Source organism: Taudactylus pleione, unplaced genomic scaffold (genome assembly GCF_031769625.1).
Source record: "Taudactylus pleione unplaced genomic scaffold, aTauple2 ptg000095l, whole genome shotgun sequence".
Lineage (NCBI taxonomy): Eukaryota > Metazoa > Chordata > Amphibia > Anura > Myobatrachidae > Taudactylus > Taudactylus pleione.
In genome coordinates, this window is record NW_028284497.1 from 2,970,768 (window position 1) to 2,987,615 (window position 16,848).

Sequence of the window (16,848 nt, forward strand, 5' to 3'; positions counted from 1 at the left end):
ATGTGTGTAAGGACCCCCTGAGCATGTGAGTTAGACTCATGGCAAAACAGTGTAAATGGCTTACTGTAATCTGGTAAGGCTAATGCTGGTGCATTAATGATGTCTTGTTTGAGGACATAAAAAACTTCAACTTGTTCAGGTGTTAATACAAGGGGACCCTGCTGTGTAGGTCCCTTGAGTGCATCATACAAAAGATGCAATTTGCTGGATACACAAGGCACCCATTCTCGGCAATATGTAATCAAACCTAAAAAGGCTCTAAGCTATTTGTATGTACATGGGACACCAGCTTTTTGAATCACACTCTTCCTCTCTTCTTTAAGATGCTTGGCTTGGTGTGATATACAATGCCCTAGAAACTCAACCATTTTCTGTATGAGCTGTAGCTTATCTTTAGATACCTTGCAATTTTTGTCATGCAAAAAAATTTACTAATAATATTATGTCATGCAAACAATCCTGCTCTGAATCAGCACATAAAAGCAGATCATCCACATATTGTATGATGACTGTATTGGCATTGGCAGGCAGCCAATCCTTTAATACAAGCTACATAGCTTCTATGTATTCACTAGGGCTTGTAGCACCACCACCTCCTAAATGAGGGGGACCCATCTGGATTTGGGGTTCTCTTTGCAGTCGGGAACAAAGACAAATTCCAACTGGAATGGCATTCCCTAAGAACCCTTGCCTTAACATAATCTTTTACCTGTTGAGTTACAGCAGCTACTTGGTCGGGTCTCAAAGGATATTGTTTAATTTTGACTGGCTGTACATGTGGTTTAAGCTTAATTTCCACAGGCTGGATAGGTATTAATCCTACATCTATTTTATTCATTGCCCATAATGTATCAGGGACTTTAGCAAATATCTCACTTTGGTATGGACTTTCAATTTTAACAACATTAATGAGATTTGTTAATGTGTTACTTGTATCATTCCTGCATTCCTGGCTTGGATGTCAGGGTCACCTCCCAGTCTCTGTATACTATTGTGGCATTTAATGCTGACAATAGATCTGCCCCTAACAAATTAAGTGGGCAGTCATCAGAAACTAAAAACTGTGTTTCTAATGGTATACCATCATTTACAGTAACTTGTAATGGTTTTGTTTTTTGTAAATATTGTATTTGACCATCCAGGCCAGTGGCCAGGACTACAGTGGAGGTCAAAAGTTCTGGAGGGATTAATTTAGACTGAATGACAGTTTTGGTAGTCCCAGAATCTACGATTGCGGTGGTGCTGTACTTGTCTTCTATTGTAATGGGTACAGTGGGCCATTAGAACTGATTTTGTTGAGAAGTATAGGATTCTGGGGGTCGTTTTCCTATGCATTGGTGTCTCTGCATTCCACTCTGGGTTCACTGAGATGAGAATAATCTCTTTTAAGGTGTCCTGTTTGCAACAGTGAAAACACAATCGATCTTTTATACAAACATGGGATCTTTTGTTCTTTCTAACATTAGATCCTACTGCAGCAGCTGCAGGCGGCGCTGTTGGCTTTTTAAAGCATGCATCAGCTTTGTGACCAAAAGGTGCTAATTGCTGGCGTTTCCCTGTGGATTGCACAACATAAATGGGCTGTAATTGAGTGCCTTTTTTCTTATTTTGCTTATCTGATTAATCCTTTTTGATGGATCTTAGAATTGTAATGAGCACTTTGGGAGTTAAAGTGCTATACTCTTGACGGCTTGTTTTAAGGGTTTTAAGTATATCAGGTTTTAAGCCACTTAGGAATGATTTTTTAAACATTCTCACATCTCTTGCATTTTGCTAATTTGCCCCATAATCCTCATGCGTCTGTCTACATTGCTGATAGTAATCAGTGACAGACTGGTTACACCCTTGTGGAGTATCCTGTGAAGGCATATTATTGACCTTGTTTGCAAAATACTTATCATATTTTACTATTCATTCTTCCCCACTAACAGCTTCTTTTTTTCGGTCATTGTTTGGGTCTGCTATTTCTGCCTCATTTCTGCGGGCTACTTGGCGTGCTATTTGATCAGCTTCAAAATGCCCCATCGTAGTCTTAGTCATTTTCTCTAAATCTAACCATGTGGCAGTACAAAAGACTTGCAGGTGTCTCATATAACATGCAAATCCCATGGCGTCTTTATTTATATTAGGTATGTTCCTTGCTAAAGCCATTTGATCTGTTGGAGTCCACGGTTTATACCAGTGAACTTGCCTAGCAGGTTGATCTGCCTGCCTGAGTGTTTTCTGGGTAAGTACAGGATATAGGCCCTCATTCAGAGGTGGTTGCAAGAAGCGACCACTCGTTCTGAATGAGGGCGGCCACTTGTATTTTTTAGTGCGGCCTCCTGGTCGCTAGCTAAGCTCTGTATTGCCACCCACAGCTTTAGCTAACAACAAGGTGGATGGTCGCGATGGTCAAAACCATCGGGGCTTGTGACAAGACCCTAAGATTGGGTCTCGGCAACCACAAGCCCCAGGGAGCTTCCTGCTCTGATCGAGCAGGAAGCTCTCCACTGACATTACTGCTGATGTCAGTGCGGCCACCCACAAAATGGCAACCATTCCGTCAGGAATGCCTCCATTTGTGTAGCCACCCCCAGCCCCACCTACAAAATGGGACGAGCTGTCGATCAACATCGACAGCCACCCCTTTTTAGTAGTGAGCTCCGGAGCGAGAGACTTTCTCTCTCACTTTGGGGCTTGCGCACGGGCAGTGCGGCCGCTGCGCGTGCGCAGGGCCTTAACATCGACTCGGTTGTGAGCGCTCAGCGCTTGCAATGAGACCCATAATCTTGCCGATGGTTTTATTTCAGGGATTTTACCAACTGCCCCTTCCTTCAGAACAGGGTCGTGCTGAGGGTGAGACTTTACTGTCTCTATTACACTTGCAAACATTACAATTTAGTTCTCTCCACAGTTTAATTTGGGGACATTCATATTTCCATGTATGTTTCATACTGGGGTCTATGAATTTCTTATCTTTATCCCAGCTCCTGGTATCTTTCCTGGGCTCAGTATATGATACCTCCAATTTACAGGCTCTACAATTTACTGACCAATGTGCACTACAATTCCAACAAATCTGATCTTTGGGATCATCACGTGCTTGGCAAACTGCATTAGGGCACCTCCATCCCCTCTTAGCACTAACAGTGCCCATTGAACAACCTGCTGCCTTTACAGTTGTTCATTTAGAATAATTTCTAAGGTTCATGCTACCTATCTCTTCTTCCATTTCTTGTGAATCTCTTTCTAACAATATCTGTTCTGACACCTTTATCCAATTCAAAAGAGTAAATTCAAGTTTGTTACTTTTTATGTAGGGGCCATGTAATTAACATATTTGTTGTAATTTAATCAGGTCAAGTATGCCATCTCTGTGAATGCCAGCTCTTTTAAAAAGCTTAGACATTCCATCTGTCACCCCAGGACCTAACACTGAATGTATAATATCCATGGGGGTTTGACAGTTGGACAGGTGATTGCTGTCCGCATTTTCCATAGCTGTGGGTTCTACAATCCTCTATCCTGGTTGGTTTGCCTAAACTCTACCCAGTGGGTTTACCTAAACTCCACTCAGTACATGGTGTTTACCTAAACTCTACCCAGTGGGTTCACCTAAACTCCACTTTGTACTGTGAGGTGCTTCTATTTAGAGGAAGAAACTAAGCACAGATTCTTTTGTATACTTTCTGTTACTAAAGTGGGTCTCCTTAGCAATTCTGGGCACACTATGACTGTACCTTTGGAATACAGATTGATTGGCAAAATTGCTATAAACAAATCCCAAAAGTCTCCTTATCTGGTGTTAAGATAATTACCATCAATATGACACCCTACCAACAAACAAAAGGCACCTCTATGTCTATTCACTCTATCTCTGGAAGTGTAAAGATCACAAGGTGTATTAAGGGGCAATACCTGTGCCAGTCAGGGAAACCAATTCTCATACTGCTGAATGACAATAACACATTTGCAGTGCTCACATTTAAATCTATAGGGACTGCAAATTGTATCAATTTCAGACATGTAATTTCACAAACAGAAAAAATAACAAAAACAAGAGTTTGAGACACATCAGATATCCGTACTTGGACCCACAGACAGACTTAGGAATGCAAAGACAACTAAATACCAACTTTGAGCAGACAATGGCTACTCACACGCAGTATTGTTAGCTTTGCCTGTCTCGATCACACTGTCATGTCCATCCCTGACCCAAGGTTAGGAATCTCGGTGGGACCTCCAAGTTTGATGAATCCAATTCAAGCTCCTCAACAGTCTAGCATTAAGCAATGCTTATTATGTGTGTCAAACTTCTTGATCGAGATATATCTTTGTGTTGTATCAATTGATAGTCAGAGAAAATAACCCTGAGACTAGACTCTGCCAGTGTAAAAGCATCTCTGTGTATTTTGCAAAAGGCATACACGTCTTATAATGTTTCTTACAAAAAGAAGGTTGTTCAGAATAAATGTAACATGCATAGTATCATTATGTACAAGCATCTATTGTTCCACAAGGTTAGTAGAAGGGAGTCTTTTAGGGGGAGAGGTTTATGGGAACAGTTTGGAATACATCCCTATTCATAAGCTTATCTTGCTAGTCACAATCTGCTGAGCTCAAGGTCTACTGAAATTCAAATACTGGGAAAATAATTTTCTACTGTTCTGCATTTAAAGTTGTAAATACCTTACAGGTATACTCCATCTTTTCACCAAAATGGAGTCTCATGTGGATTGCTTAATATCAGATTTCTCAAACACAAATCCAAATAATCTGTGTAAACAATGAAACAATGTAAAAACATTACTTGTAATACTCTGAAATATATTAATAAAAGGAAATTTTTTAGAAAAAAAGTATACATTACATAAAACCAGCAATTTAATGTTTGCTAATATGACCTGTTATCAAGCCAATGAATGCTTTTCAAAAATAAATATCTGAAAATACAACATAACACATGCAAAGTCACAGTAACACACTAGTTGCAAAATATTACCCAGATAAATCATCAATAGCAATGACAACATTATTGTTTTTTATTATTTTGATAGGAGCAAGAGTGAGAATTGGGACTTTTTGACAATCAAATTGTAAATATTTAACAATGCCAAACAAGTTATGATGTACATTTAGAACATGAAATATGGTACAATTTATTATTTTCTGCTTGTGGTTAAAGGGTCCATGTGTGTTTGAAATATAAATTGCTAATAGTTCCAAGGAAAAGGAAAAAAAGACATACTATATACCAGTCGTTCCCAAACTGTGCACCGCGGCACTTGCAGGGGTGCCTCAGGTTGGTGGTCCAGCATCAAATCAAATTCTTTATGGTGAATGTAATGTAAATATGTGGACAAACAGAAGCACAAACCTGTCCACCACTATATAACCAAACCTAAGGATGACAGGTAAGCACAATTTACTTCACTTTACTACTTCACTACATTTTTTTCTGAATTTCTCAATAACAAATGTTTGGCTTAGGGGTGCCGTTAAAACAATGCTGATACACTAGGGCACCGTGATTCAAAAAAGTTTGGGAACCACTGCTATATACAATAATTATAGGATAAACACACAGTTAAAATATTGACAGATTGCTTTTAATTAGAGATGTGCGGTTTCAGTTTAATGGTGCATACACACGGTCAGATCTATCAGATGAACGATTAACGATAAACGATGAACGATTGAAAGATTTTTACCAACGATTTGAATGATTTTACAAATTATTTGAATGACTGAATGATTTCAGACTGTATTAAAATGAATGAAATCGTCCAAATCTGACTGCAAACACATCGGATGTCAGATAGTGTTAACTTCTGTCAGATATGAACGATTTTTAAAATCGTTATTGTTCAGATCTGACAGAAAATCTGACCGTGTGTATGCACCATTACTCGGATATGTTTGGATCTCAAAAACTGCATCTCATTGGCTATTGGCTATCACGTGTTTTGGATAGCCAATAGAATAAATCCAAACTAATCAGAATTTGCGATAATCTTGCCGAAAAGAACCGAGTAGAACTGAACCCGCACATCTCTACTTTTAATAGGCTTTAGCCATATAAACTGAATACCAAAGGATGAAGAAAAAGAGAGTTACACTATGTAAGAGATTTTAAATGTTTGAATATTATGTTTTACTAGCAAGCATAAAATATTGCACTAAAGGTGCAGATAGTGGAATCACAGTATAATCACAACATTGTAAACTTACAGTCATTCCTCTTCCCCTGCAGTGCCTACATTGAACGATATGTTGTTCAGTGTAGGCACCCTCCCTCATCCCTGAACATGGTCAATCTGTTGTTATCGGCAGATTAACCAGCATGTTCAGGCGATGATTGATGTTGGAAACATCCAGCAAGAGCATGCATCACTGGTTGTTTTTGACATTTTCATGCCCGATTCATGACTGATTGCACAATTACGATGCCATAATCGTACAATCGCTCATTAATATCTGCTAGTGGATATGCAGCTTAAGACTATTAATTAGGGCATATTTTTACTCTGTGTACAGTACTTTGTAAACTGAATTTTATTTTCCAAAGTAGACATAATTTCAGCTTAGAAATTATAATGATATATATAATGAGTCGTGCCCTTATATTAAGACTGCATCTAAAAAACTGCAATTATCCCATAGAGAATTCAGGAGGAGGGGGGGCATGGTGTTTACGGGACTACACCTCAAAAGCTATAGGAGCTACCAAGCTGAAATTTGGCATGGACGGTTACAACTGTCGCTTGGTGCTGCAGGGCAAAAACATGAAATGAGTAATTGGGAGTAAACTAAAGTTCCAACTGTCACTTTTTTCTGACATTCTCAATTAGAACCACATTTCTGCTGTTCTCTATGGGGTTTTTTGGGAAGGCATAACTCAGGGTAGGGGGCGAATTTAGACTTGTGGTTTGTTTTATTAGGTAGCTATTGTGCCAGGGTACATTTTTTGGGGGTTCAGGTAAGTTAGAAAGTTACAGTTTTTAAACTATTACCTCAAGAATGCGCCATTGAATAAATAGTACACTTCAATTTATTGCGCAGCCACAGTAGGAGCCTCCAGCAGGTATACTCACTGTGGCTTCACTTGGGTGCACACAGATGGCCATCATTTACGGGCTTTAGTGGTAGTGGGCTCAGGGAAAGGAAGCTGGCATTAGCTGCAGCGGGACCTGGGGGAAAGGCGCAGGTGTGTAGTGGGTGTTAGCTTCAGCCAGGACCCCGGGGATGGTAGCAGGCCTTAGCGGTGGTGGTGCGGGTGGTAGTGTGGGCATCAGTGGGGCAGGCGTTAGGACCCGGGGTAGGTAGCAGCACACAGATGCAGGCTCAGATCTGGAAGATCTGTGATAACTGCTTCTGTGTTTTAAAAAAATGGTGTGGCCCCGCCCCCCAGAAGACAACCAGCCCGGGCTTTGGAGCCACAGTAGGCTAAATTGTAATTTAGGTTGTGCTAAATACAGTGGACAAATGATGTACGGGTCCCCCGTATGAAGCACAACCAGTACCAGGCTAGTCAAAACCAGCCCTGGTTGCCAAAATATGGGGGACAAATGACATAGGGGTCCCCCATATTTAGCGCAACCAGCACTGGGCTGAGCCAGTCCTGTTTCTAGAAATACAGGGGGAAAAATGCATAGGGTCCCTCTGTATTTACCATAACCAGCACTGGACTTTCTCTAGCGGGGGGTGATGCCACTGCCAGGGGAGCCCTTTCACCAGGCCCCCCCAGCTGAAGCATCACCCCTGACCGCTAGTCAGCCCAGGCCGGGGATTTCTGGGGAGCTGGGTACCTTCCCCAATAAAGCGGTCCCACTCTCCAGGGCACCGCAGGCCCAGGCTGATCGCCGGCACCCCTGAAGCAGTGGGTGCTGGGTTGATTGTGTAAAGTGTGGTGCAAGTAAAGAGTTAAAATATTGGCTTTTGCTGTGGAAGCCTCCTCCGCATGCTGATACTAGGAGAACCACAAGTATCAGCATGTGGGACATTATGGGCCTGCTGGTACTTGTAGTTCCACAGCAAAAGCAATATTAAAAAACACAGAACACACACACCATTGAAAAGTAACATTTTAGTAAAACATACATGTACTCACACATGCACACACTATATCACATACTCATCAATGTTTCCCTCTGTCCTCTTCAGGCAATCCAGGGTCTTGGTAAAAAAAAATGGAGATACCCAGACCCAAGGACATTAGTAGTGTTCTCTAAGAACACTACTACCCGAATGACAGCTCCGCCCAGGATTTCAGATCAGAAATCCTGGTGCCGAACACTCATTGGCTGAGAGAGGCGAGCCTTCCGCCTCTCAGACAATGAGCTGTTCTCACCAATGACTTCACTGGTGAGAACCAAGCGTGCCCTTTTCAAAAATGGCACCTCAGCGCCATTTTTGAAATTCAAAAATGCCTGCTGCAAGCCAATCATGGCTTGTGACATCATCGTCCCGCCCCCTCAGCTGGCTTATATAAAGCCAGTGCGAGGCACCATCCACTCAGTTTGTCGGCCGGGTAGCTGGAGAGAAGACCAGCTGAAGCAAGAAGGTACTGGGAAGTCCTAGATGGACGGCGGCCGTGCAAAAGAGCTTAAAGGCTGCTGCCCTCCAGGTGAAGATGCCGGGAAGTCCTGGATGGGCGGCGGCCAAGAAAAAGAGCTTAAAGGGCACTGCCCTCCAGGTGAAGGTGCTGAAAAATAAAATATTAAAACAAACAGTATCTTTGTTTTATTTTAATATTTCTTTTGCAGGGGTACTATAGGTACCAGCGGGCCCTTGATGCCCTGCCTGCTGGTACTTGTGGTTCTCCAAGTACCAGTGAGCGGAGATGCCTGCTAGGACCTGTAGTACTACTGCAAAAGACAATATTTATATTTTCATATTCACCACATTTTATACAATCAACCCGGCACCTGTAGAGAGCATTTAAAAACCCCAAATACCTTTAGCAGGGCTTTTCCGGGGTACCCATAGTGATTCCCCATGTTAGTGCATCTTTTTGGGGGTTATAGGCTGAATTCCCCAAAAGTGACAGGACTTTTCACAACTCACCTTTCCGCCGGGTTCCCTTTCTTGCTGATTCCAAATTAAATACGGGATACGCGGGCACACGCCCGATACTTTATCCCCAAGAAATTCTCAGATAATGGCGAAAAGTCAGCCAACGGACTTTTCGCCTCTAATTGAATATGGCCCATATATTCAAAAAGTGCAAGCACTCCAGGACACTGTTGTGCGATCAAGCTTATATATATCACAGTTATACATTGTATCCCATATTGCACACCCAATATATTAAGAACTACTAAGAGCTTTCATAAATTAATGTTATTGTAATAGGTTACTACAGTTTATACTGCTAATAAACAGATTAAATATTCTAAGGGAAAGTGCTTTGGGACAGTGTTGTGTAATTAATTTTTATATATGTCACAGTTATACACTGCACCTTAACTCGCACACCCAATATATTTATAATGTGGTTTAAATACAAATACATCAGAATGAATTTGAATAATCCCCATGTGTGTTAATTCTTGATCCATTAATATCAGGATCTATGTTTTAAAACAATTTGCTCAAAAGACTATAGGATATAGTAGTATCTTTTATTTAGACAAACAATTCCAACTATTATATACAGTCAGGTGCATGAATATTGGGACATTGACAGAATTTTCATATTTTGGCTTCTATTCACCACCACAATGGCTTTGAAATGAAACAAACAATATGTACTTTAACTGCAAACTTTCAGATTTAATTTGAGGGTAATTACATCCAAATCAGGTGAACGGTGTAGGAATTACAACAGTTTCTATATGTGCCTCCCACTTTTTAAGGGGCCAAAAGTAATGGGACTATCAACTCAAAAGCAAGCCATCATTAGGCTGAAAAATCAAAACAAACCCATCAGAGAGATAGCAAAAACATTAGGTGTGGCCAAATCAACTGTTTGGTACATTCTTATAAAGAAAGAATGCACCGGAGAGCTCAGCAACACCAAAAGACCCGTAAGACCACGGAAAACAACTGTGGTGGATGATAGAAGAATTATTTCCCTGGTGAAGAAAAACCCCTTCACAACAGTTGGCCAAATCAAGAACACTCTCCAGGAGGTAGGTGTATATGTGTCAAAGTCAACAATCAAGAGAAGACTTCACAAGTGTGAATATAGAGGGTTCACCACAAGATGTAAACCATTGGTGAGCCTCAAAAACAGGAAGACCAGATTATAGTTTGCCAAACAACATCTAAAAAAGCCATTACAGTTCTGGAACAACATCCTATTGACAGATGAGACAAAGATCAACTTGTACCAGAGTGATGGGAAGAGAAGAATATGGAGAAGGAAAGGAACTGCTCATGATCCAAAACATACCACCTCATCAGTGAAGCATGGTGGTGGTAGTGTCATGGTGTGCGCATGTATGGCTGCCAATGGAACTGGTTCCCTTGTATTTATTGATGATGTGACTGCTGACAAAAGCAGCAGAATGAATTCTGAAGTGTTTCGGGCAATATTATATGCTCATATTCAGTCAAATGCTTCAGATCTCTTTGGAATGCGCTTCACAGTGCAGAGAGATAATGACCCGAAGAATACTGCAAAAGCAACCAAAGAGTTTTTTAAGGATAAAAAGTGAAATGTTATGCAATGGCCAAGTCAATCCCCTGACCTGAATCCGATTGAGCATGCATTTCACTTGATGAAGACAAAACTGAAGGGAAAATGCACCAAGAACAAGCAGAAACTGAAGACATTTGCAGTAGAGGCCTGGCACAGCATCACCAGGGATGAAACCCAGCATCTGGTTATGTCTATGCGTTCCAGACTTCAGGCTGTAATTGCCTGCAAAGGATTTGCAACAAAGTATTAAAAAGTGAAAGTTAGATTTAGGATTGTTTAGTTTGTCCCATTACTTTTGGCCCCTTAAAAAGTGTGAGGCACATATAGAAACCGTTGTAATTTCTATACCGTTCACCTGATTTGGATGTAATTACCCTCAAATTAAATCTGAAAGTCTGCAGTTAAAGCACATCTTGTTTGTTTCATTTCCAAGCCATTGTGGTGGTGAATAGAGGCCAAAATATGAAAATTCTGTCAATGTCCCAATATTTATGCCCCTATTGACTATTAACATTTTGGCAACTCATATTAAAAAAACATTTTTATGAGTAATCTCAACCTTAGAGACACTGGGTGTGTAATTATTTTTATTAACATACTGCAAAAAAAATAAAATAAATAAATATCCCCAGTTACCCTGTGAATGTTCACACTTATTTTTATCCCAGATAATATTGAAAAGTTTAATTTAAAATAATAATAGAGCATATAAATAAATGGACAGCGAGACAAATTAATTTTAATCACTTCTTCAATCTTTATTTTTTCACTTATCACACATCCATTGTATCTATGACTTATTATTTTTAATATTTCACTGGTGAGCAATCTAATTTTAAATAACTCAATATTTTATGATAATCTCTATAGTGTGCCGTGTAAAAAAAAAAACAATCCCTTTATTTTCTTTTTTGTGTCAGAACATTTATTGTCTTTGGCTGCTATCCTGCACCACTTAAACATATTATGCGTTGTTAAATAATAATTCAGGGTTTTAATATTCCATTACAAGTGTCACCTAGTGCAGAATTATTCCCTCTGTTCCTAAACCTGTATTTGCATTGATTTTAGCTTTTTATTTTATCAATTTTAAAGAAATCCAAAACCAAAATCAAAGCAGAAAAGGACCAAAACACTTGAGGGTGGTTTTGCCACAACCAAAACACAGGGGTCATCTTACTGTACAGATAATACAGCCCATTATCTTTGACTACCTTTTAATATATATTTGAACTCTTCACTCCTGTTTATTACCACTAATTTCATAATGTACTCTTATTCATTGAACTAAGAAATAAATATTCCTTATTTATATGCTCTTATCAATATCCTTTATACAGTATTCATTTCACAAAATATTATACCTATGCTAAGGGCCTGATTCAGACCCTCTCACAAGCGGCCGCTCGCTCGTACGTGGCCGGTGTTTTGCAATTGCGCATGCATCGCAGTGCGTGTGCACGGACTAGTTTGAGTGAATGGGTAGCGATTGCTCGCCCAGCAAAGACAGCCTAGTGGAATGAGTGACAGGAGAGGCTGTTTGTGGGTGGTAACAGGGGCAGGCCAGTAGTAACGGGGGAGTGGAGGTGCGAAAGCAGGCGTGCCTGAGTTTTTCAACACTGTTTCAGAGGCATGCATAATTAACAGACAGCATCATAGTACACGTCACCTGGCTGGATTAGACACTGAAGTGTTCGCAGTGTTTGCGGTAGAGTACAGTCAACCTCAAGCGCTGCAGTCAGATCCGATGGAACCCTATGGTTGTACATACTACCTGGAGATGACGTTCGCTAGTGGGTGGCTAAAGACAGGCTGGTGGGCATCTATAAACACAAAGTGATTGCTCGCCAAGACATAGTGGGCGTGCTTATGCCTTGCAGTGCGATCACCTGCCTTGACGTCACTTAGCTGAATTTCCATACGCAGGGAGCGAGCGGCCACATCTAGCAAGAGGGTCTGAATCAGGCCCTAAGTTTACGTCTTGCCCACTGTTTACAACCTCACACTATGGGGGATATATAATAGCATGCAAGATGCAGGCATAGAGGTAATTCTGGCAAGTCTGACCAATGTTTTAAAGCAGCAATCATTTAAAAGACAAAACTAGCTTGGTTTTGCTTAAATGATTGACATTTTAATACAACAGGCAGACTCACCAGAATCACTCTGATGCCTGCATCTCACAGGCTATTACATTCTACCTCTATATGTTTGTCCACAAGACACTAATTTATAATAATTTTTACCTTACAGTAAAAATAATATCACCAATTACCTCCTAAGCATTATTTACCACATTTGACCTGTATAACCACCTACACCTTTCCATATTATGCCATTAGTCTCCGTTGAAGCTGTTTCCGCTTTCCCATTTTACCGTCTACTCTAAGTCTCACGTAATGCATACCCACGCTGCATACAGATTGCAATCAGTATTCAAATGCGATTCATCTGAAATGTATGCATCATTCTGTATGCAAATGCAGCAGTCATCATTGACGTTTACACCTACAGTAAGTACCCTCTGCTGGGTGCAGGACTTATGGCATACACACTGCATGATGCCAAATAGTGAGTAACATGCCCAGGTAATGCTTCTCTTTTGTACAAATGTCCAGTTGCCACCAAGAAATGCCCTTTTTCCATACAGCAAGAAATTAGCAAGACCATCATTCCGAGCTACATGCATCAATCCCAATATTCTTGTATATCAACAGCCTTCAAAGCATCTCTCTTCTTGTGACTCATTAGAATTCTAAGATAACAGTTGGATTGTGGTACTGTAGTTCTGGCAACCTGAGAGCTCTTTTTCTGTAAAACACACATAAAACCTGAATTATATCTAGAGTACAGTAACTACTTCTCTAAGCAGTGAGCTTTAGCACCAGAGCTGATTGAAAAATCTGAAAACTGAGCAACATTTTAGAACCTTCGAACATAACCTTAATGTCGGGATTACTTAAAACTCACATAAATATTTGAGCTCAATTAAACCATTCTTTATTCAATTTAAAAATGATAGCTATGTTGAATCAACATGAGCAATCAAAGACATAAATGCATTTAAATTAAATTAGCAAAACAGCAACATTTTACTGTTATATTTAAATCAGATATAAGTTATTTAGCAAAATGTAATCATCGTTGTTTGGAAGAGAGATATCTACCAATTGTTTTTTTAACATCTTGATTTTTTAAAGTGTATATTACTGGGTTTAGCATTGGAGTCACAATACTGTACAAGACTGAGATCAGTTTATCCTTATACATTGAGTAAGTTGAAACTGGTCTCACATAATTGAAAATAGCGCTACCATAATACAAAACCACCACTGTCAGGTGAGAGGCACAGGTAGAAAATGCCTTCTGTCTTCCATGTGTGGAGCGGATTTTCAATATAGTTACAATAATGTAAATATATGAGACAATGGTGCATAGGAAAGGTGTCCATCCAATGAAAACACCAATGGAGAGTAATAAGTTTTCATTGATAGATGTATCATCACAGGATAAGATAAGAAGTGGTGGTATGTCACAGAAAAAATAGCTGATCTTGTTGGAATGACAAAAGTGTAAACGGAAAGTGAAGACAGTGTGAACAACTGAATTAATAAGGCCACTGAGCCAACATATACTTGCCAAAGCAATGCAGACTTTCTTTCTCATGTAAGTAGAATATCGGAGGGGGATACATATAGCTAAGAAGCGATCAAAAGACATTATGCCAAGTAGAACACACTCAGTGCCCACAAAAGATACAAAGAAATACATTTGAATTGCACAGGCTGTGAATGAGATACATTTTCTCTCAGCTACAAGAACCTGTAACATTTTGGGCATAGTTGTTGAGGTATAGCCGATATCCAAGAAAGACAAATGTGCTAAGAAGAAGTACATTGGTGTCTTTAGATCCTTGTCTAATTGTATAACCAAAATAATTGCTGCATTTGATGTCAAAGCCAGCACATATACAAGAAGAAGAACCATAAACAAAAAAACCATCATGTTTGGACTATCTGTTAATCCTAATATTAGGAAATCTGTAAATAAGGTCTGGTTTATGGACATTGTTTCTGGATTAATCTTCTCTGTAGAATTAAATATAAATATTTAACAGTTAAAATATAATCATAAATAAATTGTTCTTTTATTTTTTTGTTTTTTGTTCATCTTAAAGCATATTGTAATATTGTTCTCTCTTTTTATTATTTTCTGCCATGAAAAATTGAAAACATGTATACAAAACAATGCATCTCTATGATGAAATCATAGCATTCCTCTCTACCCAGAATTTGTTCAAGATTGTATTAATTTAAATTTATCTTAAATGTGTGTTTCCCTTTGACAGAAAATTGTAAAAAAATTTCATTGTCTTATAAAGTTTACTGCATTTCCAAATGGTTTTAAAATCATGTAATCAACCACTGGATAAAATTGACCACAGGATGCAACCATAACTTCAAAGGCACTCTGACTTAAGTGATACTGTAAAAAAACAAAAACCTATACTAAATATATACACATTATGAAGATATGTAAGCAATACAAATTTATTTGTCTCATGATGCTCTGGTGAGTGCCCTTTAAATACATACACACACACACACACACACACATATAGTGGTTATCCTCCTGACGAAGTCCTACCAAAGTGGTGTAAGAGACGAAACGCATTGAGGAAGCAGGGACCTCTGTCACCTGACACTGTGACTTTTTCAGATAAGTCTATTTTGCACTCTTTTAATGTAATTATGCATTTTTGTGTGTGTTTATTGTATATTTCAATAAACTGTCTCTGATAATACACTATGAGATTGTTCCTTTTCTCCTATATACACTAATGAATTTGGAGTAAGAACTGAACCCAATAAAATCCAAGAGGTAGTTACAGAGATTCTAAGGATTATATACTATGTGCTTATATTCTAGCATATTACGGATATGCATACTCAGTGTTTATGGTGCGTGCACAAATTAATAAGCATACTACACTATGAGGCGCTTGTTTTTCACTTTTTGTATTGCATATATATATATATACATACTGTATATGAGGGGCGATTGAAAATTAATTAGACTGATTTTTTTATTCAGAGTCAGATGACTCAACATTTTTCTTTTTCAAAGTAGCGTCCTTCACATTCAATACATTTTTTCTAACATTTCAACAATGATTCAAAGACATGCATTAGACTGTTTTGTGACATCACTTTTATAGGGGTATTCAATATGGGTGCGATAACATCGTTTTTTGCATTAATATCGCACTTTTTAACGTTTTTGCATTAATATCACTTGTTTTACTTTTACACCCTATTCAATTTCAAAGACTTATCACAGTTTTGAAAAGTCTTTGTTAAAAAACGGTGATAACTTTTCACCATTGAATAAGTGTCGGCAAAAAGTGCAGAATTGGGGTTTAGGGGTGCAGGCTTAAAAAAAATAACCTGCACCCCTGAGATTGACATTTAAAAAAGAACTGTGTCAAAAAAAGTAAAAAAAAAAATAGGGACACCCCAAAAAATTAATTTAAAAATTGGGGTGCAAAAAAAAAAAATGGGAAAAAATTGTTAAACAATAGGCAAATAGGTTCAGGGCTATTCTGCATGTATGCGGCAGGTGTTTTCTAGAATAGAATTATAGCGGCAGGTGCACAAATGCAGAATTTTTTTAAACTGACTTTAGGGACACCAAAATATGCTTGTACCCATTTTCATGAACCCCAAATTTGATGAGACCACTTAAAAAAAATGAAAAAAATAACCTAAGTGCTCTTCTGCATCACTTCTTCAACGTTGGGAAAAAAACACCTGCTGCGGCTATTTAAATCCCCGACTTTCAATTAAAGGCTAAAACGGGGGTACCCATAGTGATCCCCCATGTTTTTACAACTTTAGGGGTGTCTTACAATTATTTTAAGGAAAAATTCGTAACTTTACGCAAATCCAACTTCGGAGTTTCCCGTTTTCGTTAATTTTATTTTGAATACGGGGATAAGCGGGAGCGCGCACCATACCTTTACGCAGAAAAAAACTCCGATATGAAACGTTAACTTCGCCAGGGAAGTTAACCTTTCATATTGAATACCCCTCTTAGTGTTGGAACTGTGGCATTTTTCACATTCATCATCTGTTGAGAACTTCTTTCCACACAATTGTTTTTTCAGGGTTGGGAATGCCCAGAAATCACAGGGCGCTAAGTCCGTCTATATAGAGGGTGTT

General features: G+C 39.1%; 1 protein-coding gene across 1 annotated transcript; it reads right to left on the bottom strand.

The window, feature by feature from the left end:
- Positions 1-13,765: 13,765 nt before the first annotated feature.
- LOC148526482 (olfactory receptor 5V1-like) lies at positions 13,766-14,695 on the bottom strand. The gene has a single exon (XM_088470142.1). It carries the CDS (start codon positions 14,693-14,695, stop codon positions 13,766-13,768), a length of 930 nt encoding a protein of 309 aa, XP_088326268.1.
- Between the last annotated feature and the right edge of the window lie 2,153 nt (positions 14,696-16,848).

Excerpts from the sequence above, each read along its gene's own strand:
- LOC148526482 (XM_088470142.1), bottom strand. The coding sequence starts at position 14,695 with ATGTCCATAAACCAGACCTTATTTACAGATTTCCTAATATTAGGATTA.